Source organism: Prionailurus bengalensis, chromosome C2 (genome assembly GCF_016509475.1).
Source record: "Prionailurus bengalensis isolate Pbe53 chromosome C2, Fcat_Pben_1.1_paternal_pri, whole genome shotgun sequence".
NCBI classification, from domain to species: Eukaryota; Metazoa; Chordata; class Mammalia; order Carnivora; family Felidae; genus Prionailurus; species Prionailurus bengalensis.
The window spans coordinates 58,562,570-58,580,307 of NC_057350.1; the positions used below are offsets into that span (position 1 = coordinate 58,562,570).

The 17,738-nt window shown below is 43.8% G+C and overlaps 1 protein-coding gene across 3 annotated transcripts in view; it reads left to right on the plus strand.

Annotated features, from left to right (window-relative positions):
• The first annotated feature begins 302 nt into the window (after window positions 1-302).
• The window catches only part of PLCXD2 (phosphatidylinositol specific phospholipase C X domain containing 2), a 50,803-nt gene continuing 33,367 nt past the window's right edge, over window positions 303-17,738 (plus strand). The window contains exons 1-2 of one of the 3 annotated variants that reach the window (XM_043594157.1): window positions 303-643; window positions 757-1,036. In XM_043594157.1, coding sequence (XP_043450092.1) covers window positions 874-1,036 — 163 coding nt within the window. In that variant the 5' untranslated portion in view covers window positions 303-643; window positions 757-873. Of the gene's footprint in view, window positions 1,037-17,738 lie in introns of all 3 variants that reach the window. The other 2 variants (XM_043594156.1, XM_043594155.1) reach the window with 2 other exon arrangements.

A 17,738-nucleotide genomic window follows, 5' to 3' on the forward strand; every position in this document is an offset into this window, starting at 1 on the left:
AAGAGACATTTGTGGTCGTGTTCAACATCTGAGTGCTGGCTGCGTGGAAGGCCGGAGGTAAGACCTGTCTGAGGTCTGACCAGCCCAGGCCAGCAAGTTTCCCTGCCTGCAGTCCCCGCAGCGGCGCCTGCCTAGCTTCACTGAGGCAGGAGTAGCGGAGGGAGGGGACCCGGCCGCGGAAGGGTGGGAGCGCTCGGAGGGGCAGCCCGGGAGGGCGCCAGCCAATCGGAGCGCGCTCCGCCAGCGGCCAATCACGGGCCGCGTAGCCCGGCAAATCTGCCCGGCAGTGCGGGGCGGGGCTGCAGGGAGTCCGGGTGCCGCCGGTTACACTTCTGAGCGCCTTCGGGAAGCCACAGGGCAGGGGGAGTGTGTGCTGAGAAGCCGGGGGAGGAGTAGTAGGCAGGCCCAGCTTCGGTGCCAGCCCAGTGACACACTAGCGGGGTAAATCTGGCTCGTGATGTTGCGGCCGGGCGCTCACGTGTGTGTAGACCCACCGGCTTCTCTGTGTGCCGTGTGGGCACCTGTCGTGTGAGTGGCTCCGGGCGTGGCTGCTCGTCGGACGTTCAGTTTCTGTAAGATTTATCTCTAGGGGCCTACCTAACCCCGGCTCCAGAGGGGAACGTAAGAAGTTTAACGGAGCCAGGTCTGAGCAGATTAAGGGAGTGGAACAGTGGCTGGGCCAGAGAGGGTGGGGACTGCGGGTGCTGGGGGGTGGGTGTGGGGGGTAGGGAACCATCTATTTGCCCCGTCTCCCAGGCAGAAGGCCCTTTGGCAAGACTGGCGTGACAAAGGTGGCCCTGGAATGTCTAAAGTCTGGACCATGATGATCACGGAGTGAGTGGCACCGGGCAGTTTGTTGACTGACAAAGAGGGATGCTAGCAGTTAGGAAGGTAAGGAGGAAACTCAGGATGGGGACCATCTGCTCCCCCAACCCCACCGGGACAAAGACATCATCGGAGGTCTGCAATGCCGACTGGATGGCCTCGCTCCCCCCTCACCTCCACAACGTCCCCCTTTCCAATCTGGCAATCCCAGGTACTCTTCTATTCCTACTTGTTCCCACTGTGTTTGCTTCTGCCATTTTAGTGTCATTAATGGATTGGGTTGCTTTTCTGTTGCGCTGAGAAAATAATTGTCAGTGACCTTACCAAACCTCTTTTTATTTCCAACCAAAAACTTAACACTGAAGCAGCTGCCATAAACAGATTTAAGTACACTGCATCATTGGCAAAAGAGACTCAGAAGAATGGAACACCATTTTTTGTTTATTTGTTTGTTTGGGTCTTTTGGTTTTGTTTGGTTTTGTTTTTACTTGATAGCCTCATTCTAAGAATGTTACATTCTTAATGTTGGAACCAGGCCACATGAGGGGTGCATTTACCTGAATCACTTAAAGAAAAAAGGAGAGCTCAAGAGTAATGAATAAAGAGCCATTAACAATTTTCGATCTGGATCAAAATCAAAACTGAAAAGTATTTCGTGTCTCATTCATCTGACCTTGCATATACGAAAAACAAACAAACAAAGAAACGAAGTAAACAAAGATTAGCATTAGAGAACAGGTTCAGAACCAGGACTGAGTATAAAGACACATGTTTTTGCTGTTGGAAAAGCCAGAATTAGAGAATACAAATGCTCATCAGAGGTCACAGGCAGTCATTAGGTGTGATGAGCTGGTGTTTGAAGATTTCTCTCTATATATACAGGTGTCTGCCTGACTGATCTAGAACTAAAGCCTTGAAAAGCACTTCTGCTCCAGCCACTGTTTCTCGCCTGGGGGTTTTATGCCTTGGCATCACTCTCATTAAATTTATTAAATGTGTCCTCTTCCTTCCACTCAAAGGCTGGTTAAAGCATGGTTTCTAGGGAAGGACGTGTGGCCTACAGTGATCCTGGTCTGCTGTGCTGGACAAAGTTCCAGCCGCCTCAACTTGAAAAGTACCCCTAGGGGCAGGGGAGGGACTACTGCCAATGTTTCTCCCACCTGGAGACATAACAGTTGATGTTCACCCCTAGACTACCAGACAAACTCCCAGGCATCCCTGGGAGCAGTCTGATTTTTTAGTGGCTGAAAAGATGACCTCATGCAACCCAGATCTTTGCTTTCTATGCATGAGGAAGAGCGGGGCTGGCTTCAGATGCAGCCTTTTCCTTACTTGCCTCTTCTTTTGGAGGTCTTCCAGGTTCATTGTCCCTGTGGGCTCTTGTTGCTTTTGAGCAAAGAGAGGGCTGCTAAATCTCTTTATGGTTATGATCACTTGTGTTTTATCAGCCATTGACTATAGCTCCTTGGGAAATGCCTGATGGTCATGCTCCTGAACAGGTCTTTTCCGTGTTTAATTGACGCCTGTGGAGTCATCACTGAGATGATGCACAGGCTTCTTTTAACATTAGTCATTTGTCTTCGGGCTTTCCGGTGGAATTGTTTGGTCAGATGGTGTGGCAGGTAGTATGTGTTTGCAAACAGCATGGCATCTTAGGCAGGCCCTAAATGGCTCTGTCATTCTGGGCATGTCCGGGGTAGGTTGGAGCTTCCTCCTTCCTGTTGTACTTTGGACGGCTCAAAGCACAGCAGCAGCTCTGCCTGTGGCCTTGCACTCTGACACCGTGACTCCAGAAGGGAGCTGGGCATTTGTTCTACAATCTACAGGGTATCTCTCTAGAATTACTAGAATTACCAGGGGAGGGGGGCAAAACAGCCAGAGCCTGATGCTGTAACTGGAAATGCTATGATTAGCCACCATGGAAGACACAGGATTTGTTCACCCTGCTTTGTGAAGTCTGGTCCTTCTATGCAGGGGGAAAAAAAAGAGAGAGAGAGAGAGAGAGAAAGGAAAAATGACCTTGAGTCCTCTGACTCCCCAGCATGCTGAATTCACTTCTGTGAATGCCCTTTTCCCAGCAGTGGAAGGGGCTTGAGTATATGTCTGCATAAGTCCAACACAGGAAAATCACATATTAAGTGCTAGCCATTTATGGACCCACCCCCACCCAGCCCTGCCCCCTCCCCACCGCTTTTCTTTCCCCTACCTCAAGCTTAATATCCCCTAGCTAATGGCTAGCAGTCAAGCTCTGCCAAGGCTTGCTGAGAAATTCTGAAATACAGAAGGCATTCAGGAAGTGGTATTCATCATCTTCCTCCCCCATCTGCCCTCACCCTCTTCCCCTCCATAATCACCTTCATCGTAATAGTTATTATTTACTAAGCACTAACCTGCAGCACCCACTGGCAAACATTGCCTCAGATCTTTACACCTCCAAGATAGGTACTAACATCCTCATTTTGGAAATAAGAACGTTCTTGTCCAGAGAGGTTAATTTTTTTTAAGATCACACAAATAGTGAATAACAGTACTAACATTCAAGCCCCTATCTAGCTGGCTCCAAACCCATACACTATCCCTGTGCCTCCGAGGGGGGCCTTGGAAAGGGCAGAGCAGCTGTGTGTGTGTGTGTATTGGGGGAGGGGGTGGTAGTCTCTAGCTAAAAACCAGTTTTCACAGACTGTCCTCTGCAGCAATGAAATAATTTTTAAAATCAGGTGGTCTTTATCTGAGTGATTATGTATCACTGGGAAGAGATAGACACTCATATTTGTATAAATATCATATATATGAGTAATATATATTTTCATGTTTATAATTTCATATGTATATATGTATTTTATATGATATATGTGTGAGTGTGTGTGTGTGTGTGTGTGTGTGTGTGTGTGTGTGTATATATATAGGTACAGAAGTATCCCTGTTTAAAACTAAAACCCAGTAAGTTTCAAATTCAAATGTATTGCTTAAATCTGTTTTGTGTGGTATGTATGTGGGCGTGTGCTCCTGTGTCTGACCGACGATGTGGGATGTCTGTAGATTGTGTCAAATCTGTCAGGATGGGGGTGGGACAGCAATGACCTGGGAAAGGTCAGAGAAAAGGCAATAACAGAACTGGAATCGAGTAAACTGTTAGATTCAAGTGCATCGGCTGCATTTGCCTAAGTCGTGATGGGAGAGAACATGTGTGAATGTGCACCTCTCAACAAAGCCTTGATGTATTATTTTACTTACACAACTGTTAAGGACACCTGTTAATGGCCAACATCACCCAAATATATTGAAATATACCGGACAAGAACCTCAGAATGAATCTCATTGCCAAGTGTTTAGAATGACTGGAGACCCCAAAGGTAAAGGATCTGGAAATTGCAAAAATCAGATTTTTAAATTAGGCTTCACAATCTACATATATTTTCACTGATGTTAATGAAAGCATGATATTCTTTTTGGACAAATGGACTGGTAAGAAAAATTTTTTCTGTAATTTCCATAGCTTTTAAATGAACTCTTTTTTTGTATTTTAGTGTATTTCTTCTCTTTTAAACCATGCTTTCCCCCTTCTTTTTATTGAAGGTAAACTCTTTAGTCTATTGGAGAGAGCCTTGAACTTAAGAAATTTGATATTGTTGATTCTGGCTGTTTGATACTGAAGAAGTATCTGAATTGCTCGGGACTTAGTTTCCTCATTTGTAATTAAGACATTGGGTTAAATTAAATATAGAGTCTTTTCCAAATTAAAAATATTTTGATTAATTGGAGGTTTTGGTTTTTTTTAATACCTGTTCTTTACCTAAATGAGAAAAGAGATGGGAAGAATGACTTATGTTAGGTCTAAAAGCCATTGCTTTTAGGCCTCTTTAAAACAAGAGATGATTTTGGCATGTGCAAACAAGTACTCACAATTGCCAAAATGAAGCAAGGCCCTCTCACTTTAGCATCCTAAAAGGGACTGTAGATTAGTGGCTCTAGATAAGCTGACCCTGAGTACATTTTAAGAAACTTCCGTGCTCAGGCCTGGGGGAAGACCCAAAGATGAATCAGGCATCAACCCTAGTGTAAAGGAGCTTATGATGTAGCTTTATATACATATATTACTGTACATAATGAAAAATGATTGGGGTAAATATTAAAACAGAGATAAAAAAAGGTGTTATAGAGGCACACGGAATAGGAAGATTAATTCCCATTAGTCCCTACTTTTCAGATGAGGAACTGCTTTGTTGAAAAAAATGGCATTTAACCTGAGATTTGAAGAATGGTCAAAATTTCAAGGGATGTGGCTAGGAGATCTGGGTTGGAAGGGGACTTTCCTGGTGAAATGAGCCAATTAAGGTAAGGGATGGGGGTATATACGGGAAGTGGTTGAAGGACTGACTTTCTTGCCTCCCAGTAATGCTTTGTTAGTACCTGTCTCCTCGCACTTCTAATCACATTATTATTTTTAGCTATCTGTCTTCCACATCGTCTATGAACAACTCGTACACGGAGAGTATGACTGATTTCTCTTTATAATCCAAGCCCCTAGTACAGGGAGGTATCTTGGTCATTGATGATGAGTGAATAATGGAATGCATGGAACTGGGGAGTAAGGATGCTGGAGAGTGGCTTGCTCACAGCCACCGTCCTGTTCCATTGTGATCAGAGCTAAACTGAATAGGTCAGTGAGGCTTATGTGGTGAAAAAACCATATGAAGCAACCTGAATGTTTTCTGACCATTTCTTGTTACTTCTGCATAATGTTCCCATAGCTCTCGATAGGCTCATCACTGAGCCCCGTTAGAAATGAAAATTCTGGGGGCACCGGGGTGGCTCAGTGGGTTAAGCATCCAACTTCATCTCAGGTCATGATTTCACGGTTTGTGAGTTCAAGCCCCGAGTCGGGCTCCATGCTGATAGCTCAGAGCCTGGAGCCTGCTTCGGATTGTGTCTCCTTCTCTCTCTGCCCCTCCCCCACTTGTGCTCTGTCTCTCTCTGTCTCTCAAATAAATAAATAAATAAATGTAAAAAAAATGAAAATTCTGAGGCAGAGCAAAATGGTCAGGAGGGTCAGATGCAGAATTCTGATGTAACTTCTGTCCTAGGAACAATTCTTTCTCCCGGCATCCTCTCTGCCTCCTTTCTTCCCTTGTCAAATTTCAGCTTCTCGTGTTACCTGTCTGGCCTCAGCCTCAGTCTGCTCTCATTTCTCATTCCCCTCTTCACCTTTCTTCCACTGACCTGGCCTCTCCCTTTCCAGTGTCAGCCCTTGCTCAGATGCTCCTCAGTGCTCTCCAATTCCCAGACCCTTCTCCGTTCTCATCTTACTGACGATCATCCCCTTCTTTACCTTTCTGGAATTCTATCCTTGTCCCATGTCCCATGCAGCTCTGCCTTTGGCCACCTGGTGATTTCTTTAGCTCTTCTCACATCCCACACACATGACATGTAGACAACATTATTACAGGGGCAGGATCATTACTGAAATCCTGCTTTGGGAAGTTGGATTAGGTCTGGTGCATCTAACAGAGATTTGGGGACCCAAAACAGCATAACATACACTGTGGTACAAGAAGTTTAGGTTGGCTCTGCTTTGAGGGTAGCATGAACCATGAGTTGGCCCTAGAAAGAAACCCATCCTCCTACAGGATTTGAGGCTGTGGAAAACCAAGGACCAAGCTGAGTTTACCAGGATTGACCCAATCAAGCAAAACAATCTAATGGGACCAAAATGGACTCTTAAGTGAGAATAGTTTTAGTTGGTTTTCATTTTTTTTCCTCTGGGTGGTAATGGTGAGTAATAAAAAGAGGCTATGACTTTGGTGTTCTTATCAGTAGCTGTTTCTTCTAATTCTAAGAAAGCTCATCACATCCTTAGATTTCCCCACCCTTGCCCCCCAATCACACAAAAGCCACGAGAAATTCAAGAATCACACGTGTCTGTAAGAAGCAGAACCATGGATTGGTTTAGAGCATTAATGCTAGAGCCACTCTGTCTGGATTTGAACCCCAACTCTGTCCCTCATGACTTTGTGACCTTGGGCAAGTTACTTAACCTCTCTGTGCTACAGTTTTCTTCTCTGTAAAACAAAGATAATAATGGCACTACCTCATTTAGTTAGTATGACAATTAAATAAATTCATTCATGTAGCGCGCTTAGGATAGTTTCTGTCACAAAATAATGTGTCTTTAGAAAATTAATTATGATGGTCCTTTATTAAAAACCTGCACCTGGAATGGACAACCAAGAAAAAGTATAAGATCAATCCATACCCTAAAGTAATTTGCAGTCTAGTTAAGGAGCCGACCTTCCAATTAAGCCATGTGGCTCAGTGTTCCCTGTCTGATCAGATCAGGATAACCTGGTCATCCCCTCAAGGGACTTAGAATTAAGGGAAGGGTACCTGGAGGGTTGCCCGGGATGTGAGTACCAAAGGAGCTGTAAGTTGCAGGATGAGGGCTGACCAAGAGAGCCAGAAACTCCTCTTCAGCTACTTACTGTGTCCTCTCATCTCACATTCAGCTGTCCAACTTTGTCATCTGCAGCCATCCAAAGACTTTGGAAAAGACACAACTCTCTTTGACAGGACCACACTGGGAACTCCTCTTCTGCTCTTCTCATTTCCCCATCACTGGCCCTCCTTGCCTAGTCATTGTGCTCCCAGCTCCGGCGTAGGGATGTTACAGAATGCTTTCCTTTGAATAGGTCTTTTTACATACTTTATAACTCTCTCCGCAGCCATCAGAATAACCTCACCATCTCCAAACACACACACCACCACCCACTGCCCAGTGCAGGCACACTGAGCTCTGACCTTGGCCTCACCCTCAGAAGAGCCCAAATTCTCATGCCTCTTACTGTTTTCCCTTGATAAAGATCCTGCAAAACATTCCTACTGACCTCTCAAATCCTAGGAGCCCACGGCCTTCAACTACAGGCTGCTGTTTCAGATTTGCTTCTGAAGCTGAGAATCGGCTTCTATCACATAAGCTGATCTGGCCACCACCACCACCCCCGCCACCCACTGCCCCCATCTCTGTGGGACAGGTTGGCTCCAGTCTCTCCCAGGCCCCTAAGAACTTCTAAGTTCAGGCACACTGGAAGGAATGTTAGTGAGATGCTTTGCCTTTGGGAAAAGATTGGACCTCTTTACAAATGCTGAGTAACCCTAATTAGAGTTTCAAACCAGGTCTTCAGAGGAGGGATTATTTATAGACATTGTAGTAGGTGTGTGTGTGTGTGTGTGCGTGTGTGTGTGTGTGTGTGTGTGTGTGAGAGAGAGAGAGAGCGAGAGAGAGAGAGAGAGAGAGAGAGAGAGAGGAGAGAGGGAGGGAGGTAGGGAGGAGGAAAGGAGGGAGGGAGGGAAAGGATTTGAACACACATGGAGAACCGAACTGGCTGGGTGGGTTTGAGTAGCTCTGTACCTGGTTGAGCAGCGAGGGCCCTTCACCTTCTCTCAGCTATGGGAATTTGGATTCTATTGCTGAGTGCCCAGAAGGATCAATCAGCTGGTGGAGGATTACATTAGTAGGCCTCTGGTAGCTCCAAGATGAAATGGGTTTGGCCCCAGAGGCCTTGCATTGCTCTAAGGGGGAGATATAGGTTGTGATAACCATGAAGGGTCAGCCAGTCTTCCTTGGATGCATCTTCTACTAAGCAGCTGGAATTTTCTAAGAGAATGACAGGTGTTGTTGTTGTTGTTTTTGAATTTCCAATTATCCTAGAACTATTGGCTATAAGGTATTATTTTTTTCCAGAGAACGTTCTGTCAGTAATTTTTTCCTCTGTACAGACCTGACAAGATCAAAATAAAGACAGAAGTAGGAAGCATTTGTACCCTGTAAAGCTAACGTCTTGGGGTGCACAGCAGTCTGCAGTAATGGTGGAACTGAACAGTTCTTAGACTCTGTCAGATTGAGATGAATATTTTATGAACATGTATGATTTGAAGGCTTCTTTGTTGGAAGCAATATTCTTGTAAAGTATAATTGAAACTGGATGAAAAAATGCCAGAGATAAAGGTGAAGACAGTAGCCCTCCTTCGTCCCTGGGTTGGAGTTCAGGTCATTGACCTGATAAGAGGTGCCCATATGGATCTTCATAAGAAATACGTGAGCACATTGTGTCAATTTGGCTAAAAATAATTGCAGGTGCTTAATTTTGGTTTTCATTACCTACATTTGAAAAAATGTATTCATTTCAAGGAAAATCATGTACTCAAAGGATATTCGTTGAGCACCTTTTGTGCCAGGTGCTGTGTTAGATGAGGTGAATATGGACAGCAGAAGATTCTTCTCCCTTCTCTTCATGAAATTATGATCTTAGAAGAAAGTCAAAATTCAAACCCTAGGGAGAAGAATGAGTGGGGTGCTGTAACACTCAGAAAGCCGGTTCCCACTTCCGTCGCTGGTAGGAGGCAGGAAGCCCAGTCAGTTGGGCTTTCAAGGGATGACCTTTGTGGAATCAAAGAGCAAGTAGTGAATAGCCAGGTGTTACAGGTAGAGGGAAGATTGTCACAATGCAGAGGTACTGTGGAGCGAGAGATTAGCGTGACCTTGAGGAAACCCAAGGAGTCTGGTGTGGTCAGAACATAGATTTCATTTAAACAAAGGAACAGAGACGAGGCGGGGAAAGTAGGCTAATGAGCCTGGTGTGCCATGCTAGATTAAACCTGAAACATTATCCCAGGGCAAACAGCAGCCATTGAAAGACTTGGTCAGGAATGGATGAAAAGCCCTCAAATAATCTCATACGGATGAATAGAAACAAAGTGACACATCAGTTATTAGGAATGCTGAGGGATAATATGGGAAACTTATTTCTTTCATTCTATTTAGTACATACATATCGATTTCCTCTCACATGCCAGGCCCCCTCCTAGACACTAGCGGTTCAGTGATGATCATTACACGCTGCTCCTGCCTACAAAGAGCTTACACTCTAGTTGGAGAAATGGACATTTAATCGAGCGGTTATACTGGATGTGATGAGTCACTGCTTTCCTAAAAAACAAAACAAAACAAAACAAAACCTCAAGTAGTTCTAACACAATATACTATGATATACTATGATATGCTATGTAGAATGATTAGGGAAGTAGAAGTTACTGCTGAAGAGAGCATATAACAAGCATTTACCGAGACTTGGGAGTCTAGGGAGGCCTCCTAGAGGAAGTGTTGAATAAACTTCAGTTGGAAGGATGCACAGAAATTAGCCCCCAGGATAAGAGAAGCAAGGAGAAGTGTTCTAGGAGAGGAAGCAATATGGGCGAAGACCTCTACGAAAGTGACCCACTAAACACACCAGAATCGTTCACACTAGTTGTACTGTCATTTGCAAGGAGGAGAGGAGCAAGGAATAAGGCGGCAAGACACAGGGAGGTCTAATAAGGCATGTTAAGAAGGTGAATGACAAGGTCAGCTTCATGTTTTGGAAAGACCGTTCTGGCTGCAGTCCACGAAATGTATTAGAGTTGGGAGTGAGGTTGTTGATGAGGCCATCCAAGCGGGAGGAGATGTGGGCCTGAGGACAGGGACAGTGTGCATGAAGGAAAAGGGGAGACACTGGAGATATACTGGAGCAAGTATCCATAGGACTTGGCAATTCATTGGAGGGTGAAAATAGGGGCAGAGAAGAAGGAGCAAGTTACAGGTGGTGGAGGGAAGCAGGTGTGCTTAGTTTGGGACATGCTGAGGTCGAGGTACCTCTGGGACTTACCAGAATTGGGAGAAGGGCATAGACAGCACCCAGTGGAAATTATTGCAGAGCTCAATCTTACTTTTCACAATTTGCCCAACCCTCTACCCTCACCCACAGCTACTATTATATCTAATATAAGATGATTTGAGTTTGAAATTAGTGCCTTGTATATATGTATGTATGTGTGTATATATATATAAGTAATATATATATAAGTAATATATATATATGTAAAATCATATATATATAATTTTACTTTGTTCAGGAACTCTGTCCTGAACTTCTAGTCCCAAATAAGCAACCCTCGGAAGCTCATCTAGCATTCACTCATTCTGCATGAATTCTATCATGTCTCGTTTAATGATTTCTTCAACTATAGTGGCAGTTTGGGGGCGGAAGTCGAGGTTAGCTCTGTGCACTCCAGCAAAAACCAGCTGTGAAATGGAAGCTTTAGTAACTTTACCACGTCATCACATCCCATTTATGCCACACACTCATATCTAGGGTTACACTAAAGGCTTCATAAAAGCAGGAGAATTTTGTAGTAGAATATTTAGTTTAATATAGGTTTTTCTTCTGCCCTAAACATTTTCTACTTTTCCCCTGAACATTTGTATTAGTCTTATTTTTGTGTTAAAAACTGAAAAGTTGTTAAAGAGAATGTGATTATCTTAGAACTGAGAAGGCTTATCAGGGGATGATCAAGTGCCCTTTGTGAGGTGTTACTCTACCAATGATGATGCCATCTGTTCAGATACAAAGCAGAGTGATAATTAGCAAAATAGAGAAAAAATTTCTGATTAATGAATTACCTATACAATCTCTTACTTTGGGGTGGGGATCAGAGTCTACTGGATTATCTGAGGAAGAGTCTTTCAAAAGAAAATAGATACCCATCCATCTGTAGAGGACTGGGTGCTGGGCACCCAGGTGGCTCAGTCAGTTAAGCGTCTGACTTCGGCTCAGGTCATGATCTCCTGGTCCATGGGTTCAAGCCCCGCGTCGGGCTCTGCTGATAGCTCAGAGCCTGAAGCCTGGTTTGGATTCTGTGTCTCCCTCTCTCTCTGCCCCTCCCCACTCGTACTCTGTCTCTGTTTCTCTCTCAAAAGTAAATAAACATTAAAAAAATTTTTTTTAATGCCTCCCATACACGGAATTGAAACCCCTTTGATTCACATAAACCCTAGGATGTTGGGGCCAATTCAGAGAATAACTAGGGCAGTTGGATTCTCATGGTGCCCCGCAGAGCCCCTGTGAGGCTTGGTGCCCCTCAGGACTCCTTCCTCAAGGCCAGAAGTGGGGACTGTTGGGGCAGACCTTTAACAAGCCCTGCTTGTATTTGTTTGACATATAAATACCTCTTTTGACAACATTCCAGGTCTGAAAAGCACCACTAAAATCCCTGATTTACTCCAACTGTCTAGCTCATCCAGCCAGGGAGGGGTAGACCAGGAGTAGCTCTCTGGATTCCTGGGCTAATATTGGTCCTCAGGCAGTGGGATGCCTCTTGGCTTCTGAGCGCATAAAAAGAAGTTGATCAGCATCCTCTGCTTTCCAGTGTTTTGCCTTACCCAGTTGCTTTGTTGCCTCGTGAATAATTCTGAATTCAGTAGGCACCTGATTAAAAATTAAATTGGCCACATGGCTCTCTCAGATTTTCCAGGCAGATTGACAGTTATTATTAATACTCTACCACATGTCCTAAGGAAAATAATCCAATCGGATAGGTAAAGTTTATCCCTTTGGGCCAACAAGGTTTAAAGATGTTATTCTGTGGTTTGGGAGTCCGCTAAATGGTCCCCTGATCTCGAGCCTTGGACTCATGTTGACTTGATTCTGTAAAGGCCAAAGATGCCTCAGCCTTTCTGCACTTGTCAGCATGGAGTCAAATTCTCTACAAATGCTGTATTTTCCCCAAGGACCTAATTCAGGTGTGTGACATGGGAGACCCATGCTATTAGAAATGTTATTAGAGATGTTATTAGAAGATACTTTACACAGGCATAAGTTGCAGGAAATCTACTCTCTGGGACTTTTCCTTTTAAATTGTTCAATTCAGTGTTTTATTATAGCTCCTCCTTTAGTCATCCTTTTTGGTTTATTTTTGTCCTGTGTGTTTTCTGACATATTCCTCCTCGTTGACCCAAATAACTCAAGCTAGGACAGATGGAGATAAATGGAACAAGGTATATAGGTGCTGGGGGTGAGGAGGTGTAGACAGTGAACTCAGCCTGTTTAAAGAGGATGGATGGACCAAAGAGAAGTTTGGGAAAGGATCAGAGTCCCTAGGCTTACCTGCCCTAGGCAACTCTCTCATCTGTCCATTCAAGCAATCATGCTTGCATTTATTCTACATACATGTATTATTCGGTGCCTACTATATGCCAGAAACTTAGGAACTGTAGGGGTATGGGTGTGATAAGATATGCTCCCACCCTGAAAAACTCACAGTCAGATGGCAGTGACAGATATGGAGATAACTGCCACACAGTGTCCCAGGTTCATCACGTGTGGACAAAAGTCCGTGGGAGCACAACGAGAAAAGTGGTTGAATCTACTTGGCGGAGTCAGTGAGCTCACAGACAAATGATTGTGACCTGGGTCACATACAGGTAATTAAAATGAAAAGGCAGGGGACAATGAATCTATTTCCAAGGACTGTGAGGGTTTTCTGTTTTGTTTTGTTTTTTTTAAGCAAATCTTTTGCTATATCCCGTAACCACAAGGCCCATTTCTTATATATAACTTTGCAAATGGGTATGTCCTAAGCTCAGGCCAACAGACCTACTTTAACATGCAAAATTACAATTTGTTCATATCACATTTCCACATTCATAGAGATGAAATACCTGATCCATAACACAAGATGCTTTCTATAAAAGCTGCCCTAAACATTTTCATCATCTAAAGACATGTTCATTTTTAGGTCTGTTCTTAATATTTTTTATCTCTATTTTTAGTTTTTATACACATGAGAAACAGGGTAAAGAAGTAGTTCAGAGTAGTTGAGAAGGGTTCTGTTTTAGCATACTTAGGATCAAATCCTAATTACTAGTTACATTACCTTGAATGAAAAGTGTAATCTCTCTGTCCCTTAATTTTCCCATCCGTAAAATGGAAATAATTACAGTATCTACTTCATAAGCACAAGGTTAGAGAAAACACAGTCCATAAATCTGCCCTCACTCTGACATCAATTGCCAGTTTGGGGGTCTTCAAGATCACCCTCAGTTTTGCCAGATAATTTGCTAGAAGGACTGACAACTCACTGCAAACTGTTATACTCACAGTTACTGTTTGTTACAGCTAAAAGCTACTGGTTAAAATTGTCCAAGTGAAGAGGTGCACAAGGCACAGTTCCAAATGTGGAACCTCTGTTGTCCCATCGCCTGGAGCTATGGACAGCGCTACTGTCCTGGAATTGACGGGCGACAGTATGCACAAAGTACTGCTGGCCGGGGCAGCTCACCTGAGCCTTGGGGTCCAGAGTCTGTACTGAGGCTCCACATGGCTGACCTCAGTATCCAGCCCCTCTGAGGTCAAGCCTATATCTACATGACTCAAAGCCATTACCATAAATCTCATCCTTAGATTTTTTTGATGTGGCCCCAAAGTCCCCAGGTAAATAAGGATGCTCATATCAGGCAAGCTATTCCAAGAGTTCCAGAGATTACCTCACCTCCCAGGGCCAAGGAAAAAGACCAGCCCTCTCCTTGGGCAAAGTTACATTCTTTTTCCTACACAACAAAGTTGTTTCAGAATTGAATGAGATATACCTGCAATGTGCTTAGAATGTTGCTTAACACAAAATAAACATGAGTTTTGGATACACAGCTATGTTATTAATAAGCCTTGTTGATTGTCTAATGTATACCTAGCATCATACTGGATACTATAGGAAATCTTTGAAACATTAACGAGGTGTAGTGTGTAATCTCGTAGGAGAGATACTAAGGTTCAAGTAAAGCAAATGAGAGCAGAATGTGGTGAATGCAACAGTAAAGAAGTGAGCAAAGTGTGCTAGGGACCTGGGGAAGGGAACAGGTACTTGCAGATGGGGTTTAAGCTGCCCTGGGAGGACACCTGGGAGCTGGTGGAGGATGGGGAGGATTTTGATATGGGGAAGACGGGCATCCCAGACACAGAACGGGCATCCCATTCACAGGAATGAAATCAGAGATGGGAAAACAAGGGTACCTTCAGGGGACAGAGAAGGAGTGACAGAAGGAGGTGGGAAAGGACTGGGCAGACAGACTTAAGGCAGATTGAGAGAGGTTTTCAGTGTGGTGTGGAGCACTTCATGCTTTATCTGGCAGACTGTAGCGAGCCAGTGGCAATTTAGGGACCAGAGAAAACCCTGAAAGAGAATGCAATCCCTTTTCATAACTCCAGTCTTTGCACCCGCTCATTCCTCTGCCATCACACATCACAGCCTCCCTCCCGACAGCCCCCACTTCACTTGGCCCAAAACAACTCCTCCTGCAAGAAACAGCTCAGTGTCATTTCTGAGCACACCTCCATTAGGGGACGCATTGTATGCCATTGGGACTGCTTACCTGTCTTTCCACTACACATGGCAGTGTTTTGTCACCTCTATATACTCAGTGTTTGGTTCAGAATAAGTACCTTGCGCAAATAAAAAGGAGGGAGTCAAAGAGAGGGAGATGGAATTTGGAAATATCTACAGAAAATTTAAGGAAAAAGAACACATATTTCTAACTAATTTAAGGAGAAACTAGGACACAAAGAGAAAGTAAAAATACCTAAGGTAAGACAAAATCTTGTAAGTGCCTAGCAAAGTCCTCTCAGGGTATCCCAAGGCTTGATGAGATGAGATGAGATGAGATGAGATGAGATGAGATGAGATAAAATAAAATAAAATAAAATAAAATAAAATAAAATAAAATAAAAATAATAGGAGAACTTACTTATACAACACGTATAAAGCATTTACTAGGTGCCTGAGATTGCTGCACTTGATTGATGTAAACCTGGTTAAGCTTTACAACCCAGTGATGCAAGTGCTATTATCTCCATTTTACAAATGAAGAAACTTGAAGTTCAGAGAAGTTAAGCAAATTGCCACAAAAGTCCTGATAACAGTACTAGAACCGTAAAAACTAGATCTTGCCAAATCCATTTAAGTGCTCTTGAGTAAAAGACATTTATGGAGATGGAGATTGACCCAGTGCTGGACTGCAACTTCACTTCCTCTTGTTGGTCGTAATAAAGAACGGTTTTCTTTTCATCCGAGGCGTTTGTTTCCATGCCAGGACTCTAATGCCTGAGTACCCATGAGGATGGTTGTGTTTGAAAGACTGCCTGCTAACCTGTTCCGGCTGAACAAGCCACATCTTTTTTTTTTTTTTTAAGACCAAACATCTAGGAGACTTTTTATTGACTCAGAACAGAAGCAGCCCAGTGGTTTAAGTGGTCTGTGTAGTAATCGCCCAGCAAGGTTCCAGCAGAGAAAAAAATCTTTCTGCCTTGATACCAAAAGATCAGCAGAGGCTTTGAGCATGTGTGCAAGCTTGTCAGGACACTCATCTTCCAGAGTGGGGTGTGTTTTCATTCACTTTCCCTGCTGTGTGTAATGTACAAATTTCCTTTAAACCTATCATTTCATGTAATTTAGACTGCTACTTGTTGGATTTCTCCTCCTCCCTTTTCCCTTTCCTCTGTCAGAGTACCAAGCTTAGTCTTTCATTTACAGGACAGAGAAAAAAACCCTCGTTCCTGAGGGGACCTAGCTGAGGAGCTTCCCTGGATCGTGACCATTCTGCAGTTTGTCAAATGAATCTTAAAATAACCCTGCCCTGTGAAAAATTTCAGCGGAGCTAAGTAACAATGAAGGTGTTTTTTTTTAAAGTCCCCACAATAAATTTCATAAAGATGTCCCACAGAGCCATCAAACGCCAGCCTTTGGAGTGAAAGGAGCTGTCACATAAAGGTTGAACAAGAAGTGAGCTACTGGCCAGTGTGTTCAATGTGCAGATCCACCGCTAGCCAATCGCAAGATGGGAAAATGAGGACCTCCACCTGTGTGAAGGGGAATTTCTCCAGCAACTTCACAAAATGCTCAGATGAGCCAAAAATAAATAAAAGACCACCCCTCAGGCTTGGATTGATTTGCTTCTTGCAAATATGATGAGTCAAGTCCATAAGCACATTTTCTGCTTAAGTATTGGCAGTATGAAAGAAACGTATCTTATTGCTTTGCAATGATTAATAATCCTTGTTAAAATAGGGTCATGAATTCCGTTAGTGAACTGTTACTAAATTGGAATCATCCGGTTCTTAAGGAAGAAGAGATCCTAAGGCTCATTTGACCCACCTTCCTAAATTTGCAAATGGAGCGACCAACCTCCAGTGTGAATTTGCAATGTGAAGTTCACACAAGTAATCAGAGCAGAACCAGCACTGGGATTGAAAGCTCTGAGCTGAGGAACGACAAAGAAAATGTTTCCTCAACTGAGAGAAGGTTACAGTGCCCTCGTGTGTCCCTACATAGAAATTATTCATATCTTTACAAAATAGAGAGTCACTTTAATCTCTCCTTCAAGTTCCTGCATTGGGATGAGGGCAGGTATTTAGCACTAAAAACAAACCCTGCGATCACCATGTTTTCAGAAGTAAATATGCAGTGCATTTGACTTATTTAATCATTAAGGATATGGAAGCAACAATATCCCTAGAGCCGCTTTGTGTGGATTCTGGTTGAACAGACTTGGATTTCTGTCCCAGGCCACTTGAGATCTCTGTGGCCCTGAACTAGTCGCAAAACCAGCCTGCCCCTCAGTTCCTCATCTGTAAAATGCTGGTAATCACTGCCCTGCAGGATTGTGGCAGAGATGAAAATGTCGTGGGATTTTTTACCTCAATCCCCGGGGTTCGTGGTCTCGCCACTTGGAAGAATGAAGAAAGAAGTGGACACAAAATGAGCAGCAGGCAAAAGTTTATTAGAGTATAAGATTAGAAAGGAAGAACAGTAAGAAAGCTCTTTTTACAGAGAGGGGGCATTTGAAAGTGAGTGCCCACCGATAATAGGAAAGGGTCCTTGTTTTATAAGGTTCTGGTCATCCCCCCCCCCCCCCCCCAACTTCTCCCTTGTTCCTTCTCACATTTTGCCTTTATTGGCTGGGTAACTAACTCTAGGTGTTGGGTTGTCCATTCCTGATTGGCTTGTTTCCATTGTATGAGGGACGGTCTAAGGCCACATCATTCCTTGTGGGT